General features: G+C 39.9%; 1 protein-coding gene across 1 annotated transcript in view; it reads left to right on the forward strand.

Moving 5' to 3' along the window:
* Window positions 1-10,482: 10,482 nt before the first annotated feature.
* Window positions 10,483-21,074, forward strand: part of LOC143886644 (protein EARLY STARVATION 1, chloroplastic-like) — a 33,280-nt gene continuing 22,688 nt past the window's right edge. Inside the window, exons 1-4 of the mRNA XM_077390692.1 lie at window positions 10,483-11,006; window positions 12,406-12,497; window positions 12,780-12,973; window positions 17,330-17,369. Of these exons, the coding sequence (XP_077246807.1) occupies window positions 10,714-11,006; window positions 12,406-12,497; window positions 12,780-12,973; window positions 17,330-17,369 (619 nt within the window). The 5' untranslated portion in view covers window positions 10,483-10,713. The remainder of the gene's footprint in view (window positions 11,007-12,405; window positions 12,498-12,779; window positions 12,974-17,329; window positions 17,370-21,074) is intronic.

Consider the following 21,074-nt stretch of genomic DNA (forward strand, 5'->3'; position numbering starts at 1 on the left):
CCAATCCTTTTCTTTTGAATGGCAACTGAAACCATTCCCTTAGGGCCTGTTTGGATGCCGAGAAGATTTTGATTTGGATGTCTCACATTTGCAGCCCATTGTGTGTTGTGATTTGGATCCGGATCAAATCCTTTGATTTCCAAATCAGCGACTGACAGTGAAAAAAATAAGATTTCCAAATATGTTGGAAATCCACAGATCTAGCAGTTTCCTTCACCCTCTCCCCTCCTGTAGGAAGTACCCCCTTCCCTCTCTGTCTCCCTCAACATGAGCTGGCGGATCTATTCATTTTGTATTCAAAACTCAATTCCGAATCCAAATACAAACTATGAGGTATCCAAATGGGCCCTTAATCCATTCCTTAATGCCCAACGTCCATAACTTAAGATCAAACCTAAGAGCACTGAACATCCGAGTGAAACCTCTTTTATTTTCACACATTTAGCGCTCTTTGTTTTCTCCTCACCTTGCATAATGTGCATTATATAACTTAGGTTTCCTAAACCTAAGGGCATTTTTTCGGGTCATAAAAATTTATTTCATGGAATATTAGTGGGCCCAATTTTGAAAGAGAGGCTCATAAGAAGGGGGAGAGAGTTGAGAAGGCGGAGAGAGAGTGTGAAAAAAATACTAGGGCTGCAACTCGGGTCGGGCGGGTCGGGTTTTGGAGAACCCAACCCTACCCGAGAAATATCTCGGGTCGGGTCGGGTCGGGTTTTTTTTCGGAAAACCCACGATTCCCAAACCCGGCCCTACCCATGATAAATCTCGGGTCAGTTCGGGTCGGGTCGGGTTTTTTCACGTTGACGCAAATTTTTAAGGAAAATTCTTGTTTGGCAAGGCAACTCAACTCATAGAAGCAGAAATTACACTCACATTGCACTTGAATCAAACAATTATGTAATTACACTCACATCACACTTGAATCAAACAATGCTGTAATCAAACAATGTTGTAATTACAATCAAACAATGCTGAATCAAACACTTGAATCAACTCAACTCATATAAGCAGAAATTACACTCACATACAGTAACAGTGGGTGCGTGGGTTTTCACTTTTAACTTTGGGATAATTACATTTACACCCCCTCTAGTTTCTGACACATCCACTTCCACCCCTATAGTTTAAAACATGACAAATACACCCCTGTAGTTTCAATTTGTTTAAGGTTTGCCCCCTCAGCTGAAGGTTCGTCCATAGATTGAAGGGTTAGGATGATCCGACGGAGCTGATTTTTTGGCCACACCATATCTATGTTAGGACCCATCAAATGAACGCTTTGGATCATCCAAATAATGTGGGCCCCTACCCGAATCCAAACACTACCAAAAAATCATCCAAATAATGTGGGCCCACATTGTTTGGATGATCCAAAGCGTTCATTTGATGGGTCCTGACATAGATAGGGTGTGCCCAAAAAATCAGCTCTATCGGATCATCCTAACCCTTCAATCTATGGACGAACCTTCAGCTGAGGGGGCCTACCTTAAACAAATTGAAACTACAAGGGTGTATTTGTCACGTTTTAAACTATAGGGGTGGAAGTGGATGTGTCAGAAACTAGAGGGGGTGTAAATGTAATTATCCCTTTAACTTTTAACTAACAATAGAAAAAAATGTACATACTATAACTTATGTAACTCGGGTCGGGTCGGGTCGGGTCGGGCCCCTTCAAACCCGGCTCGACCCGAGATTCATGCGGGTTTTTGAGTGCTGAACCCGGCTCGACCCGAAACCCATGAAACCTGAACCCGACCCAGGCTATTTTCGGGTCGGGTCGATGCGGGTCGGGTAAAACCCGGCTCGAGTTGCAGCCCTAAAAAATACCCTACTTCAATTTTTTTCCCCTTTTTTAAGGTGTTTTTCATGTTCCACTCGCCCCCACCCTCTCAATTCTCTTCCTCTTCGCACATCATTCACAACTATAGCCATCTCCGCTCATCATTCACAACTATAGCCCCACTAATATTGTAACGATCCGATTTCCCATCAAGTCGTTACGAGCAAAAGAACTGTCGAAAATCATGGAAATTTTTTTTTTTTTTATAATCAGCAACCACGATAAAATCTTATTCCAAAATACTCACAATAACAACTGCCATTCTTCTTTCATAACTAAAATATTCCTTACAATAACATCGACATTTCAGTTATTTCTCCCATCGCTCTATGCTCCTAAATGTCCTCATGCGCAAACGCACCCTCGTGGGCATCCTCTAATCCTGGGGAGAAAACAACGTCAAGCAGAGTGATAGTAACCTAGCAGGTATGATAGTTCAATCTAAACAACAGATCAAGATTCATATTTATTCAAATAACATTCAAATACTTTTCCAACATAATAATTCATAGAGATTTTCTAAACCAGAATTCAATTCAAATAAACTGAACAAATACTTTTCCAATTATAGAGATTTTCTAAACCAGAATTTAATTCAAATACACTGAACAAATACTTTTTCAATATGATGGAAGGTCCAGCCCTGATACCATGATGTGAAATCCCGATCCTACCCATGTAGATATTGTCCGCTATTGTCCGGTTCTGGGTCATGCCCTTTTGGGTCACTGCCCTTTTGGGTCCACGCCCTCCCCAGTTTTAAAACACGTCTACATAGTAAGGAGAAACTTCCCATATATAGCCCAGCAACCTTTCCTAGAGATTTTCTAAATCAGAATAAGAGAAATCATTTTAAAGATTTTTCCAATATGATGGAAGGTCCAGCCCTGATACCATGATGTGAAATCCCGATCCTACCCATGTAGATATTGTCCGCTATTATCCGGTTCTGGGTCATGCCCTTTTGGGTCACTGCCCTTTTGGGTCCACGCCCTCCCCAGTTTTAAAACACGTCTACATAGTGAGGAGAAATTTTCCATATACAGCCCAGCAACCTTTTCTACCTTTCCTCGAGATTTTCAGAATCATTTCAAATAAATACAATTTAAACTGAATCCATTTCAACATATAATATAGAATAACTTAGAAACAATGTAAATCAAATACTTCACCATTCTTGTTGGATACATTGAAAGTCGTACGAGCAAAGTTAGGTATCACCTGCCTTGTAAAGACTTCGGATGTATATATATTGGGACGGCCTCTAAGTGAGGGTGTGAGGGGCATCATCCTGAAGATAAAATCATATTCACGTTCTGTTTTGGCATAGACACTCATTTTGAGGCGCTATACTGCTGTCTCATTTTTTATATCAAACTTCCACCAAAGATGATATACCCCAATTTGAGGGTGGTCCCACCTTGCACGTGTATGCCTCCCTACCAAGTGGGCCCAAAAAGTAGCAGTTATCATCAAATTCATATTTTAAGGTAGTGTCCTTTCTATCCAGGTAATGTCCATCTATGTCCAAAATAATGTTCCCTGTGGACCCCATATTATTTGTTATCAAATTCATATTTCAAGATCATGGGGCCTAGCAGACACTATTCATATGGACCCCACATGTTACTATTCATGTGGACCCCACATGTTACACTATTCATATGGACCCCACATGTTATTATGCATGTGGACCCCATAGGTTACCATTCATGTGGACCCCACATGTTACTATTCCTGTGGACCCCACATGTTACTATTTCTGTGGACCCCACAGGTTACTATTTCAAATAAGATGATAAAACTTAGGTGGTAGAACCAACCATTTATTCATAATAAATATTTAGGTGGCAGAACCAACCATATTATCCATAATTAATATTTAGGTGGTAGAACCAACCATATTATCCATAATTATCATAAATATTTTAACTATTTATGAAAGACTTACCTTGAAGTGGATTTCCTTCTCTTTTCTTCTTTCTCTCTCTTTCTCTCTCTTTCCTCTCTTTCCTTTCTTTCCTCTCTTTCTATTTTTCTTCTTCTTCTCTTCTTCTATTTATAGGAAAATCTGACGTGAATAGTGACGTGAATAGTGATATGAATAGTGATGTGAATAGTGATATGAATAGTGACGTGAATATTTAATTATTATATTCGTCGGTGGATTTATTATTTAATTATTATTTTGTCGGTGATTATTATTTAATCATATTTTTTCGGTGCGATTGAATAGTAATAGTATGATTAATATTAAATTTGCGAGAATACTAACGACTGCTTGAATAGTAATAGGATGAAATTATTATTTTTGTGAATAGTAAGATGATTAATATTATTTAACTATTATTTTTCGTCGGTGGATTATTATTTAATTATTATTTTGTAATGATTAATATTATTTAATTAATATTTTCGTCGGTGGATTATTATTTAATTAATATTTTCGTTAGTGGATTATTATTTAATTATTATTACTAGTATGGGTCCCGCTGTTGGTGGGACCCGCTTGTGTATGGCCCGCTGATGTGGGACCCGCTTGTGTGGGACCTACTGATGTGGGACCCGCTTGTGTGGGACCTACTGGTGGTGGGACCCACTGATGAATAGTATTCGGTGGGTCTTACTGTGAATAGTAATTTTGAATAGTTATCTCAATAGTGAACTTGCATAGTAATCTTACATAGTAATCTTGCATAGTGACTATTGTGAATAGTAATTATGAATAGTGACTATTGGTAATATGTGTAAGTATCTACTCATTTTTAGTATATATATATATATATATATATATATATATATATATATATTTTAAGTTTTTCTAAGCTTAATTTTATAGATTTAAGGAGGGTGGTTGTTACATTTTACCCCGGTTGTTACAAATATTCCATGACTCTCTCTCTCTCTCTCTAACACACGGACGAAGAAACAACAAGAGGATCTCCAGGATATTAGCAATCTCTCAAGACTCTTTCTCTGTCTTAGGTGTGCTTGGTTGCACAAAAGCTGGGGATACTTGGGCACATTTGGATGTTACACTATTACATCAGCAATCCCTGGGATGTTTCATGGGTAATTATTGCATGTCTACTTATTCCAATGTATCTGAGTCTATACCGTACAGCCAAACACTACTTAACACTCTTCTCCGAAGTAATTTCAAGCAAATCCAATGCTTGTCTCCTCATTGGTGACTACTTACTCCACTACTCTCCAAGTCTATGCCACACAACTCAACAGAGAGAATAAAGGAGAGTCCCTGCTTGAGCGAAACAATACACCAATCCATATATACTAGGAAATAAAAGTGAAACAAAGAAGCCCACCTATAAAGAACCCAGTTTGTATAAAAGTTACAACCATTAGACCTGGCAAAATCGACCCGTGCCCACGGGTCGACCCAACCGACCCGCAAATTTGCGGGTATGGGTTGCCATTTGAGTGACCCATCAAAATTGACCTGCGGGTCACCCAACCCGCAAAACATATGTTGGGTCAGTACCGGCCGCATTTCCTAACTCTCAACAAAGGGCAGCTTTAAGATAAAATAGGAAATTTCTCTCTTTTGGATGGTACTCCAGGCATTTTGTGCTACTTCATTGAGAAGCAATCCATACGAACCATGAGACCAAAGAAAAAGAGAAATGGACTCTCTAGATTAAGAAGAAATGCAACCTAGTATAAAAGGGACAAGAGTTTGTTTGCAATGGGGGTACTCCAGGCATTTTTTCTAAGTCTCTTCTTCTGTTTTTGTTGCCAAAATTTCCTTATTCACGTAAAAAAACACTCTCTGGCAAAAAGTTACGGGTTACCTACGGGTTGACCCAGCCCACCCGCAATGGGTGCGGGTCACCTAAGTGCTGACCCGTAGGGATGCAGGTCATTTTTTACCCAACCCAACCTGCGTTTGCCAGGACTAAACTCCAACAAAGCAAACTCATGAACCAAATATAGTCGATCCCTTGCACTTGGTCATCCATGTCCAAAAAAAAAAACTATGCTCAACAGCCAATTCTAACCATCCAATCAAATATATGTTTAGGTGTTCTGATCCAAATGGATAATCAGTTCACTCAATATAAAAAAAATGATAAATATATAGAAAAATAAAAAGCATGTGTTTAATAAATTGTATTAGTGGCCAAACATCCTTAATGACAAAAACAAGATAGAACTACACATACCATCATATGAAAAATATTTGTAGCATAGGTTAGTAACAAGTAACAACCACTTCAAAGAAAGAAAGAGAGTATGAAAATGAGTGAAGTGACACTGAAGTTATCCAAAACAAAGTAGAAGTGTCTACGGCACCGTCCGCACAGATAACACCCGGCCACTTGGTTTCCTCGTCAAACGGCAAGTTTTTATTCGGACAAACTGACAAAAGGCAATAGGGAAAAGAGACAAGACACGTGTCGCTACTTTCTGCCAAGTGCCAAGTGTCATCGTCCACGTAGAAGATTCTGCTCTATCCGTATCCCGCAAAACCTCATTGGTCGTCCCATCGCTATTAGATGCTCTTGGCGCATTACACGTCGACACGTTGTTGAATGACGTGGAGCTGAGTCAGCTTATGACATAAAAAAAAAAAAAATAAGAAACGTATCGCTTTTTTTTGTCATTTATTTATTAATTATACATTGGATCCGGGTCGTACAATGTGGATATCGTATATCCGATATACCGACGTTGCTTTCGAGAAGGCCATAGTCTTCTCTCCTCGGATAAGGTATCCGATGTTACCAAGGCTATCCAGAATGGGAATCAAAATAGGATACCGATTCCGATTCTTGATTCATGCAATCTAAACCAAGCCCAAGTTTTACTTAGTAGCTGCCTGGGATGATTTTAGGTGCGGCCTATTCCCTTTGGCTCTATAATTGTGCCGTTTTTGGAAATTTCAAACGTGATTTCTTCCAAAAATTCTCCCATCCAAATGACTGAGAAGCTTCCATATTTCTACTTTTCTTGTTGGATGGGCGACCGTCCTTTGAACTACCAAAGAAAAAAGGGTAAACCTAGAGCAAGTTTTGCTACCATGATTTTTTTTTTTTTTCCATGATAAATTGGTGGAGATGAGGGTGAAGTGGGTAAAAATTGGAAAACCAAAAACTTGAAACTAGTGTCTCTGTCCTTACCCCTCTCCCACCTAGGGCTGCAACAGGGTCGGGTTTTTCAAAACCCTAGCCCAACCCTGGATCCCGTTATCTCGGCCCTGACCCGCCCTGACCCTGAGTCAGGGCCGGAAAACCTCAACCCATTGCCTGCCCTTCAGGGCTCATCACGGCCCTTGTTAAAGTATAAAAGATAAATAACGCCTTTCTTCAACAGCTTAAGCTTTTGGAAAAGTTGGTAAGTTAACATGGTATCAGAGCCAAGGGTCTCGAGTTCAAACCTCTCGGATAGCAAAAATCCACATGCGATGGTCAGTCCAAAGAGGGACCACATGTGCCACGTGTTTGCCAATTAGGCCACACGTGTGGGGGAGTGTTAGAGTATAAAAGATAAATAACGCCTTTCTTCAACAGCTTGAGCTTTTGGAGAAGTTGGTAAGTTAACAGCCCTGGCCCGTCCTGATTGGGCCCGTCCTGATTGGCCCTGATTGACCCTAGTGCATATACCTGTTAAGAGTGCCAAAAATAAAGCAACCACATATCATATAGAACAAAATTATCAATAAACAGAGAAATGGAACAAAATAAGACAATATGAATTCAAAATAATAATAATATAAAGAAACATTAATCCAAGATAATAGAAAACATTAGCAAAAGAAACATGCATAGATGGTTCAATTCTATAATAGAAAACTTACGGTTGGGTTACTATAATAGAGTCCAATAACCAGTTTTGATCTGAAAATCAATTATCAAAATCCAAAACAAATGGCGCCTTAGTTTTGTACTCAAAATCAATTTTCAAAACAAAAATGAATAATGCCCAAGGCTTGGAGATGGATTAAGGCTCAGTATTAATCTGATTTTATGATACTATTTTATGAATATATTCTCCATTTTGTTATAACTTTATGTATTATTTTAGCGGCATTTTAGTAAAAATGAGTCATATGCATTTGTTTGAACAATTCTTATTTTCAATATGTTGTCATTAATCTTTCCCAATTCTCAAGTCACACTCTTCCCTTTCTTCTCTAACCATTGATCCCAAGTCACTAACCCACCGGGTCATTGCCGTTGTCACTTGCACTTGCCAATGCGGCCTGTGCTCGTGCTTGCCCTAGCCCTCACCCTCTATTGAGAATTTTAACCATGCACAATGTAAGTATGACTACTAGGAAACTCCAATGGATGGTCCAATTGGAAATGGATCATGACCGAGCTACAAGAAGTATGATCCGAAACACTCCGAATCCAATTTGACAGATAAGGAACTTGAATGGATCATGACTAAGACATAGGTAGATCCAATCAGAATCTTGACACCCCTGTGGAAAAATGCAAACCTACGAGACCTTGAAACTTCTTCCATGGAATAGTTTTCTTTGAAAAAGCACGCCTGAGGAAAAATGCAAACCTACTTCATCTTGAAATTTTTTTCCATGGAATAGTTTCTTTGAAAAATAATATTTTTCATAATTTTCTTTTCCTTAGATCCAAACTCCCAATTCATGTATACTAAGTAGACCTGGCAAACGGGTGGGCCGGGCCCGGTCAACCCGCGGGTGCGGGTCATACGGGTCGGGTCAGGAAATGACCTGCATTTTTGCGGGTCAGAATTTAGGTGACCCGCGCGGCCTGCGGGTGGGCTGGGTCAACCCGCGGGTCACCTGCAAATGCAAACCGTCGTTTATTTTGGGAAATGTTATCATTGGATTTTGATGAGGGCGGTATGGCCGGCTCCGTGGGATGATCCAAAACGTCCATTAGATGGCCCACAGCCTAAATAGGTTGTGCCTCAAAAATCATTTCAATAGGTTGATCCTAACCCTCCGATCTATAGAGGGTTAGGATCAAGTGATCAACCCTCTAACATTCGGATCAACCTATTGTGCCAGCCACAACCTATTTATATTCTATGGTGCCAGCCATAACCTATTAAGGCATCAAACCCTTACAAAAAAGATTAGCATGACAAAATCACCATCATTTGCATTAGAAAAAAAAGCCATCTAACTAGATTAGCATGACAAAATCACCACCCTTAAAAAAGCCAAATGACCTGTGGGTGCCCGCGGGTTGACCCGACCCGACCCGTGTTTTTGCGGGTTGGGCCACCCGTGGGTCAGTTTTGACTGGTCACTAAAACTCAGACCCGTGCCCGCAAATTTGCGGGTGGGTCGGGTCGACCCTCGGGCACAAGTCGCGTTTGCCAGGTCTAATACTAAGAGCATAAGTCCATTGAATGCCCTGTGAGGAGCCGTTGATAATCTCTTATATTGGGCCGACAAGATGGATGGTCTAGCTTCCTAGCGGATGCACGATATATTGAACTCTGGTGGACCAAACTGTGGTGTCCCTTGCGTGACCTCAGTGATGTCGTTGTTGCAATGATTCTTCCCGCATTTCTAGCCGATTGCCTGGCCACTAGCTAAGGATTGGAAGTATTAATTTCATTTTTCTATTTCTCGAGATCCCACCACATTGTCGATCATTATCACTTCCTTTTTTTCTCACGTTTTAATACAAAGAAAATTGCTAAGAAAATGTTGATTGGTAGGCACATTTGTAACGTTCACTATTGGGCCCCACGTATGTCACATAGACATGATCGGACTCCATCGATGAACACAACTCATCACTATTGTCACATGGCCAACCTTGATGGATTCATCTAACCTCTTGATCTATTACCCCTCATTTAGTTAAGGTTCATACAAAAGAAGTAAAGGTATTGATTTTTGTACATCTTAATCTTATGGATAGACATGGTTAATTGAGAATTTCTTGAAATAAATTTTCAATAAGTAAAATTTTTGGGAGTTTTGCTAATACATCCTCAATTTGTAAAACATTCCAATTAGTTAATATGGGAAAGGTGTGCGTACTCGGTCGAGTAGATAAGCTTATCTACTCGGTCGGGTTAAAAACAGTGAGGGCCCATATTTTTGGGGTGATCCAAACCATTCATTTGAAAGGCCCTTACCTAGATAGGGTGTTCACAAAAAAATCAGCTCCATAGGATCATCCTAACCCATTCAACAGTGGAGGGAAAAATGGGCAGATTTGTGGACAAGCTGTGTTTGTCCATTTTTTCCCATTTTTCCCTCCACTGTTGCATGAGTTAGGATGATCCTATGAGGCTGATTTTTTGTGGACACCCTATCTAGGTAAGGGCATTTCAAATGAATGGTTTGGATCACCCCAAAAATGTGGGCCCCCACTGTTTTTAACCCGACCGAGTAGATAAGCTTATCTACTCGACCGAGTACGCACACAAAAATCAGCTCTATAGGATCATCCTAACCCTCCCATTTGTTACCAACACACAGCCCCGCACCTACACATCGGGACTTTAAACCATTGCTGATTAAGTACCACGTGTCGGCACCACACCCGATACTTGAGATAGGCCTACAGCGGGCCCCACCCCGCTCCCGTGTATGGTTCAAATAAGTGAAAAGGATTTCTCTCCCTCTGCCAGTTGTTAACAACCGTACAGATCCCAGCAAACTCTTCCTATCCGAACCCGTCTCTGTCGAGAAAGATGCGCGAACTTTAATCTCCCTCTCTCTGTTTGTTCGGGGTAGTACAAAACAGAGGCCAAATCTGTCTGAACTTCTCTTATAAGAGAACTCATACAACTACAAGCTTGCAGAAAGCTCCAGAGCTATTTTTTAGGCATTTTCCGAAGCTAGGGTTTTGGTAATTCCACTCCCTCTGTCAATGACATTTTCGTAAATAAGCACAATGGATGCGAGTTCAAGATCCTTATCTAATCCATTCCATCTGAAAATTAGAAGGATTGGTGCTTTTCCTCCGAATCACGGTTTGGTTTTTCGGAGGAAGAGATTTAGCAGGAATGGAATCAGTTGCTGTTGTTCAGATACAGAGTTTCGGAAACTGATTCCAAGGAAACCGACATCCGTGACCGGTATGAATGGTGAGAAAGGGGAGGAATGGAGATTCGAGTCGAAAAAGAGCTGTCGAAGTAGCAGTGGAAGAATCAGGGCGATGCCATCAAAGCCCTTTGTTTCGCCTAGGTAATTTTGATCTTCGTTTTAAGTCTGTTTTTAGTGTTTTAGATCTCTTTCTAGGTTTTTTTTTTAATGCTTTGAGCTTCTTAATAGTGACTGTGGAGAGTGTTCTTGTATAGAATTTAACAAGTTATTTGTAATTTGAACTTTGAAATGATCTTTGAGAGTGATCTGGTGCAGTATGGTGCTTGTTGTATTAGATTGGTTTGGTATACCAAGTCAATTAAAGGCTCTTTCACTTGCCAATTTTAATGTAAAGTTGACTGTTTTGATCATTGACTCAACTGAGTCGACTCCTTATGTTGGATGAGTTCTTAATCACTGCTAATAAGTACACAGTGTGTTTGTATAGAGTCCACTTTACATAACTAATGAAACATTGCTCGATAGTGAAGTTGGTCGCGTTGGGTCCAAAACATACACACTGCATTTGTCTAGAGTCCCCTTTGTGTAACTAATGAAGCAATGTGCAATACTTAAGTGAGTCGTGTTGGGTCCAAAACGTACTAGCTCATGACTTGTACAGTAGGAGCAATATCATGTTTGGTCAATGTGAGATAACCCAAATCAAGGTTTTAAATTTCTACCGAAATCCAAAATTTCGGGTTTCGATCGAGAATGAAATCGAATTTGATAATACACGAAATCGTCGTTTATTTCTACCGAAATTTCAAAATTTCGTTTATCCTGTCCGAAATTTAAGGGATTTCACCCGATTTTATTTAATATTTTCCAGAAATTAAATTTCAGCCGAAATCCAACGAAATAAAATACGGCTATTTTATCCCCTATAAAATTTCAGCCAAAATTACTGAAATTTTGGTAATTTTGGTCAAAATTTTATAGGGGATAAAATAGCCGTATTTTATTTCGTTGGATTTCGGCTGAAATTTCGGTTTCGGAGAGGACCAAAACGCATTCCGAAACTGAAATTTAAAACCTTGACCCAAATTACTAGTTAACCACTGATATAATTTAGCACCTGGAGTCAGTTCCCTGTCATTCTTGTTGTATTTGACATTCTTTGAAGGTGTATTGTGTCTGTGAAACTACCAGTTACTCCCAAAGCTTAAGCTTTTGGAGAAGTCGGTAAGTTTCTAACATGTATCAGGGAGAAATCCGTTTTCTAATCTCTCTCTCTCTACACACACACACACACACACACACACAAGTTATTTGGAAAGCAGCAATTACAACCTAACGTCCCCTCATAACATTCTGGAAAACGCTATGTCATGCCATTAATTCAATTATGTGTAGATTACATAATGGCTTGACGAACTATAGTGAAGTATTTAATGGGAATGGACTACAAGTTTAATAATTAAAGCTTCTCGTTTTAACTATATGTTAGACACAATGCTTCATATATTTCTAATATTGCTTTTATCTGCAATCATTGTAGACCTAGGAATGTTTCTAAACAAGATGAGTTCTCTCGTCGATGTAGTCCAAGACACTCTGCCCCACAATCTCGTGATACTCCACCTAAAAGAGGTAAGACACATTTTCAAATAATTTAGTTGCTAATTATTCAAATAATTTAGTTGCTAATTAGTCTTCAAGCTAGTTCTAGAAGATACATGCTTTCATGTAGGTAATTGATTCTATTATGAGCCTTTATATGCACGAAGCCTTTGTTTGCTCTGCATCATGTGCTTTATTGGTGGTTTTTTTTCACATGAAAGGGAAAATTTCTTCAGATTGTCATATTTCATTAATAGATTGTGATTGATACATTTCTCTAACCTGTTATATGCTTTGATTTCTTCCTTGTAGACACTGGTATAGCTAGTGAGAAGGATTGGGGGATCAACTTGCTAAATGAAAGTGTCAATGAATCTGGCACTAATGAAGATGGGAGTACTTGGTACCGTGAAAGCGGAGAGGACCTAGGGGACAATGGATATAGATGTCGTTGGGCTAGAATGGGAGGGCAATCTCATGATGGTTCTTCAGAATGGAAAGAAATGGTATATACTATGAAATGTGTTTTTGCACTTTTGGCCATTCATACGATCAAACATTGTTTGTTTCCCATGTCCTATCATAGTTTGGAAAACAATGTACATTGGGTGAGGTTACCTATCAATAGCTTAGATTAATTAAGAACTTCAACCTTGTTAGTGATTTGGGGCTTTGTTTTCTCTAATTTTTAACTTGAATTAGGGAATTCTACTCTATTTCTATTTCTATTGTTCAATTAAAAAGTATGAGAATTCTATTCTATTTCTATTTCTGTTGTTCAATTAAAAAGTATGAACAAAGATTCATTAATAACTAAGTGTTCATGCCCTTGGACATGCATTTAGATAGAAATGCCTTTACAAATGGTGTAAACAACCAATTATCCCTCTCTTTTTTCTTTTTTTTTTTGGATTGGCCGTATACGTGGATTTTTAATATCAAGGAGTTGTTGGGTTTTGAACCCAAGACCTGCCGTGAGGCAATAATAGCTCTTATACTGTGTGAAAACAACCAATTACTCATCACAATTTATAATATGAAACATTTAATACACCAGTATTGCTACTTAGGAAAGAACGTTACTGAGATATTTTACACGTAGGAAAGAACATTACTGAGATATTTTACATGTAACACAATCACTGGAGTTACGTTTAACTAACAACCATCAGTTGAAGTTTGATGGTTCATGTTATCTAATCACTTGTATGTAGGTTTAAAGAGAATTTATTCCCTTTAAACAACAACAACATCACAACCTGAGGTCATCTTCTGTTGAAATTTGTTTAATTGGGAAATATACAAGCTCTCTTTGTTCATGAATATTTTGGAATTGAATTTTATCAAACGAGAGGGATAGGGTAAGAGGATTTGGAGATAGAATTCAAATGACGGTTTTAATGTCCAATCTTTCTACCATCATCTCATGCCGACCATTCCTTCCTCACCAATTAACAGAATCTAGAAAATCTCTGCCCCGCCTAGAGTTGTGCTTTTGGATGGACGATGCTTTTTGATAACAGATCATTTACGAAATTGGAACATACAAATCTTAGATCACTGCACCCTTTATTTAGAGGTGGAAGAAAAAATGAACTGCATCTTTATCCATTGCAAGGTTTCCAGAGAGATTTGGAGCCGAATGTTAACTGTTACGGCATTTCTTGGGTTTTCCATTTCCATTTTGATGATCTTTTTGAATCTGGGAACTTTGCCCCTGGCCTTTGAAAGGAAGAGATTTATGGAGGCTGGCCTTTTGGGCTACTACCTGGGCTATTTGGAAGAAAGGAGCAGAGTGCTAAACACACTCCATCTTTCAATGGGCCATTTCAATGACTATTCTTTGGGCGAGAGCCCTCCCCTTTTTTAGGGGTGTCTCCAGTCATTTCTTGAGGTTCTTCTGGCGCGAGATCTATAACAACAGGAGAATCCATCCTTTCCTACTCATTGGTTTCCTCTTAATGCTGGAATGCTGAAACTTAGCTTTGATGGTTCTAGATTAGGAGACCTCAGAACAACCGGAGTTGGTGTTGGGGGGGGAGGGGGGGGGGGGGGGGATCCCTAGAGATGATTCAGGTTGCACTAAGTAGGCCTTCTCTCTACCTATCAGAATAAAGGATTCTAATGAGGCGGAAGTGATGACTATCCTTCACTGTCTATGCTTGGTTGATCCTAGCGATATCGATCACCGCATTGTTGAAGGTAATTCGTTATGGATGAATCCGAGCTATTCCTACCCTTGAAGATTTCGACGACACGATCGAAGAAATCCAGGAGATAATTGAGGGTCACTTGGTTCAGTTTAAGCATGTTTGGCGTTATGCTAATAGTGATGTCGGCTAACTGGCCTGATTTGGAGTTGATAGGACATGCCTTGATCTTTTCGTCTTTTTCTTCCATACTATCTTTGATTTTTTGCGATTTTTTTTTGTTTGTTTTTGTTTGCCTTGTATTGTATCTTGGCATTGCGTTCCTCGAGACTTTGTACACTTTTTAGTTTACTGCTATTTATCATTGTTATTCAAAAATAAATAAATAAAAATTATATGTGAGTTATTCATGCCGGATCTATCGATTGACAAAGTCAATTTTTTTCCATTTTAAAAATTATTATTTTTTGGTTAAAAATCCTTTTAAAACAAGGAAAATAATAAATCTATCTATTAAAATGATTAAAAATAAGTAATAAATTTAAAAATATTAAAAATACAAAATAGGCAACAAAAAATATATAAATAGCATAATTTACACTATTGCATTGTTATATATATTGTATACATTTGAGTTTAGAATGAACCTTGCTGTTTCAGACATGCACGATAATGCATGTCACATCGTCTTTAGCGAATGTAGGAAGATCTCTCTAATGCCAAGAAAACATTATTTTTCTTACACTAACAAGCATAGTTAGCTTGGTGATCTACAACCTGCTTACCCTCTGAAATGATGTGTTATTTTAGGCTTCAAATCAAGGATAAGAGAGTCTTTGATGGTTCCTTCTTTGTTGAGTCTTTTTTTGGCATCTTGTGGCCAGTTCTTGAGCATTGATTCTCACTAGACGGGTGTGGAAGATTCCAATTTCCTGTGTTGTCTTTCTTTTGGACAGAGGCATTGGATAAGATTTTAATGATAGATCATTTGCACCACAACCAATGGATCATTATCAATCGATGTTGCATGTGGTGACGGTGACGACATAACAGGCCAATATTGACGACCATTAATGGATCTTGTTATTAACTGATTATTCTAGTTCTTAAACATGCATCCACATAAAGATGAATTAGAAACCATGAGAATAGGATTATGATCGATAGAATGCCACAACGAGATCTTCTTCTTTCTCCCTTTCCACGCCTTATCCACACAAGCAACATAAGAACATACGAAAGCTTTGGAATATTATTTACGGGCAACCACAAGCTTTTAATAATATGGTCGTGATCTGTCATTACGTGCGACTATCTCCACTATAGAAAGGACATAAAGATGAATTAGAAAGTAAATGTTCAGCTATTACAATAGCAATGATAACCATCATCACATGCATGCGTCATCTTGATAATCCACATAAAACAAATGCCTCTTTTGAGAGATACTGGACATTGTTGCTTCTATGGAGTGTGCTTTCTCACATATTCAATGGGAAGGAAAGTGCCCATGCTGATACCTAGGCAGATTTTGATGTTACATGTACAGATTTTATAGTTTGGCATGAGGTGCCTTTTTTATAGCAGGTCTGTCTTGTCCTCTTTTGCTTTTTGTTCTGGTTGCCTTCTCGGCTTCTTGTCTATGGTACATATTCATTAAAAAAAAAAGAGTCCTCAGAAATGTCTAACAGCACCTGTCTAGTAGCCATTCAAAAACAAAAAGCACTTGTCGACTAAAGGAAGCTAGAATGCATTTCCATTTGAAGTTTCTTGATAAATCATGCATGGGACTTCTCAATATAGATATTGTTGTCATTTCTGATATCACCTATTACTTTGGTTTTGTTACTCTTAGAACCTTCACATTTGGCTTGTCCATGGTTCAATTCTTGGAAATCATACTGCAATTTTATCGTACAGATACTTAGAACTTTAACTTAGAGACGTGGATGCAATGAGCATAATATACATAACAATTTGGTCACCATACAACAACCATAATTGAGGCTGAATTTGCTTTAGGATACTGATTTCCCCTAGATAATTGAACATTTGGTGAATAGTGGTTCTTGAAACATGCAGTAAGGAATTTTTCCTTTAATTTTTTCGACTTCAATATCACACTTATATCCTCCTCTTATGCTTGCTAAGGAGGCGAGAATGCAAACAAACATGTGCATGACACCAAAGGTCATTTCTTTTCATCAAGATTTTAACGACCATCTGATTCATTGATTAATTGTACTGATTCTGAAATTCAGAAAACGCAGTTACATATTTCTTAGAGTGCACTTTTTACCGGAAGACTGACTCTGATGATTATGTATCAAATACTTAATAGGCTATTTAGCTGGTCATGAATGTGAGAGGCCAAAGTATGCTACTGACATGATATATGAATGGTGATGTTGGAACTTTTTGTTTGAACCAGAACAGCTTGAATTTCATTTCTGAAGTTCCTATAAGTTTCTTACGTTTGAACTAAAATGTCTAGGTTATTTCATCATTTAATACACCTTGTTTTCATTTTTTACAAGATTGACATTAGGTTGTCACTTTATCTAGACATATTAATGCTGTTAGTAAACCATTTACTAATAACAATGCTCTGTTTATCTTCATTCCATAACATATTGATGTTGTTGTCATAGCTCCAATATATAATCATGCCAGGTGAAGGCATTTAATTGGCTTTCTTGATCTATTTGACAGTGGTGGGAGAAGAGTGATTGGACTGGATACAAAGAGCTAGGTATATTATTCTCCTTACCATTTTCCAACTTACTCTAAAATATAATTTTTGTATCGATTTTGGAAACATTTTTTGTTTCCCTATTCACAAGTTTTTTTTATTGTTGGTTGTTACTTAAACCTGTTTTCCTAACATTAAATGTTCAGAACTTAACATGCTTAAGTTAAAGGTTTATCTATTGCTGTACTGTTAGCCAATTGTTACAGCCTGATGGAAATATTGTTGGGAGTTAAACACATAATGATACTATTACTTTTTTATTGCACTAAATAAATGCACATCCTGATTGGACTTGGTCTGTTTGATCTTTGGACATGCATTATGTGAAAATCGCATGATTTCAGTCATACCTATTCCAGTTTCATAACCCACATTATGAGGAAATGATTCATTCTTCACCATTATCAGATTGTGCAACTTTAATTTCTTATCAAAATGAAAATAGAAGATACTTTGAAGTTATGTTTTATAGGATAAATCTTTGTGCAGCATGAAGCATTTTCATCGAAAAAAATAAATAAATAATCAGGTGTGATAAAACAAGGGATGCCCCCAATCATTAGCATGAGCAAGAGAGCATCGTGTTGGTGCTGAAATCTGCTCCGATCCGATGAACTGGAATGGAACTTCGGACTGTGCTTGTCCTGCACTCAAACAACACATGTTAGAGGTCCCAGAATTTGAACTCCGGGAAGACCCTCCAAAGCTCAAGTCAGAAATCAGCACAACAGGAGATAAACCGAATGATAAGGGAGCGGAGTAACAGTGCGTGCCAGATCTTAGTTACTTACCTCGAGCGTGGGGTCCTTTTATAAAGCCAGAGTCCCCGGCAGCTTGGAATGCTTGCCTTTCTTGGAGACATTCTGATTGGATGACTTCCCTTAGAAGTCGGCATCTTTATTTGGGAGATCTTCAAGTTTCCCTAGGGGACTCGGTTTCTATTTATACCTCCAATTTATTAGGAAAGTTGCTATGCAAGGTTCAGGCTTCCCTCTAGGGGACTTTCCTATTTCTTTGGAGTTGCTATTTGGAGAATGGTGGAAAGACCTCTTTGACCTCGTTTCATAGTTGGCAAGCTCAATTTTACAAGGTCGGTGTGGAGCCATGTGTCATGCGCTTATTGGAGGACGGATTTTATCCCTAACGTAATGCCCCCCACTTTGTCGGGCCATCTTGGGCCGAAGAAGTAGCTTCTTAATTTTAGGGTCTTTCTCATCCTCAGAATTTGTACTATCACAAAGATGTCGAACTTTGCAATCATTTCACGTACCTTTTGTAGGTACTTCAACATTCTCTGCTCTTTGGCCTTGTAGATACCAATAACTTGGCCTATAATGAGCCGGGAGTCACTGTGCACTTTTAGTCGACTGGCTTTTATCTCAAGCACGAGGTTTAGCCCGGCCAGGAGTGCTTCATATTTAACCTCGTTATTAGAAGTCTTGAAATCAAACCATAAGGCGTACTCAAGAAGGAGCTCATCGGGTCTGACCAAGATTAGCCCAACATCGCTTCCCCTGGTATTGGAGGAGCTGTCTACGAACAGTAGCTAAGGGAAGGGATCGTCATCATGCTTGGTATTTCTCGGGGACTCGCCTAGGTCAACCAACCAGTTGATCATGCGTCCCGACATGTCTGGCTTCTGGAGGATCTTGCGGAGGAGTTGGTCAGTGAGGACGGTGATGGAGTGGGCTTGAAAATATGGACGTAACTTTCAAGCAGCGATCACTATGGCGTAGGCAAACTTCTCTATCTTCTGGGATCTAGTTTCTGCATCGTGAGAACTCGGATGGCGTATTTAGATCGGACGCTCGTTTCTTTCTTCTTGCTAGACTAAGATGGCACTCACCGCCACTGGGCTCACGAAGAGGTACAGGCAAAGCTCTTCATCGAGCTCGGGTTTCGTGAGCAAGGGCGGCGAACCGAGGTAGCTCTTGAGTTGCTTGAAGGCTGCGTGGCATTCCTCGGTCCACTGGAATTCTTTTACATTCCTTAAGACCTTTAAGTACAGGATACATTACTCAGTAGATCTGGACATGAATCGGCTTACTGCAACGATTCGTCTGGTGAGTCGTTGCACGTCATGAATGGACCTCGGCGGGGCCATGTAAAGGACGGATTTGATTTTTTCTGGATTAGCCTCAATTCCTCTCTGGTTGACCATGATGGCGGGGAATTTCCTGAGGTGACCCTGAGGGCACATTTGGTGGCTTTAAGCTTCATCTGATATCGACATAGAACGTTGAAGGTCTCTTATAGGCCGACGGCATGTTGTTCGGTCTTTAGGCTCTTAACAAACATGTCATCGATGTATACTTCCATGTTCCTGCCAATCTGGCGCTTGAACAACTTGTTGACGAGCCGCTGATAGGCTGCTCAAGTGTTCATCAACCCGAATGGCATAACTCGATAACAATATAGTCCTTGCTCTATGATGAAGGATATCTTGGGGATATCGGGCTCATACATTAGGATCAGATTGTAGCCGGAGAAGCATCCATGAAGCTCAGAAGTTAGTGCCTGGAGGGGGCATCAATCAAGAGGTCGATCCGAGGAAGTGGGTAGTGTCAGTGATCCTTCGGGTAGTCTCGGTTTAGATTAGTGAAGTCGATGCAGATCTGTGACTTCCCATTGAGTTTCTTTGCCACCCGCTCAGGATAGTAGATATTCCTGATGGATCCAGCTCAAAGGAGCTTGTCGACCTCTTCTTTGATGTGTTGTTGTCTCTCGGGGGCGAAGTTCTGCTTCTTTTGCTTCTCCGGTATGAAGCTTGGATGAACACTTAGCTTATGAGCGGCGCTTCGACAGATATCCTGAGAACGTCGACTGCCAACCGAGCGAAAACGTCGCATTGGCCCTTAAGAAGTTAATCATGTTAACTCTCAATTTGCCTTGAAGGAGGGAATCGATCTAAACTGGTCAGATGTCGTTGCAGTCAACTCTTCGGCGGGCTCTCCCCGGATCACCCAAGCTTCATCCCTGGGGTCAGGTGCTTCGATGGAGAGGGTTTCCTTCACCTTGTTTGTGCCCTTCAAGGCGGCCACATAACACGGGTGTGGCACGCCCTGGTCCCTTTTGACTTCCCTGACCCCTTGATCGGTGGGGGACTTCATCTTCAAATGACTGGTGGAGACTATGACGTTGAGGGTGTTGAGCATAGGTTAGCCGATGATAGCATTGTATGCTGAGGGTACCCGAAAGACCAAGAAAGTTACCATGATCGTCCTTTGGCAGGGATCGGTACCCTCGGTGACAGGGAGTTCGATGGATCCTTCGACCCTGACGGCATCCCCCTGAAAATCCAAAAGAGGGATGAATCTATAGTCTCAGTCGCTCTGGTCCGAGCTTCATCTGCTCGAAGGCATGGTAGTACAGAACGTCAGCCGAGCTCCCATTATCAATTAGAATTCTTTAGATGTTGGCGATGGTCATCGTTACAGCGTCATCCCGAGGAGAGGACACCGTGGTAATCCTCGTCGGAGAAGGAGATTACCTGGCCGGTTTTTGTCATCTTGCTCGGAACATGCAAGGAGTTCACCTGGTTGGCATTGGCCTTCCATCCAGCGGTTGTAGGCCCTCCGGCTGCAGGGCCACTAGAGATGGTGTTGATCACCCCAGCAGGGGCCGAGCATTGCCTTTCTATTCGGGCCTCAGGAGTGTGCTGAGGTCGGTCTTCGTCCTTGCGACCGGGAGACCGTCGGTCACCCC

This window comes from Tasmannia lanceolata, unplaced genomic scaffold (assembly GCF_043159265.1).
Source record: "Tasmannia lanceolata isolate RefF3 unplaced genomic scaffold, GAP_Taslan_0.1 ptg000011l, whole genome shotgun sequence".
Lineage (NCBI taxonomy): Eukaryota > Viridiplantae > Streptophyta > Magnoliopsida > Canellales > Winteraceae > Tasmannia > Tasmannia lanceolata.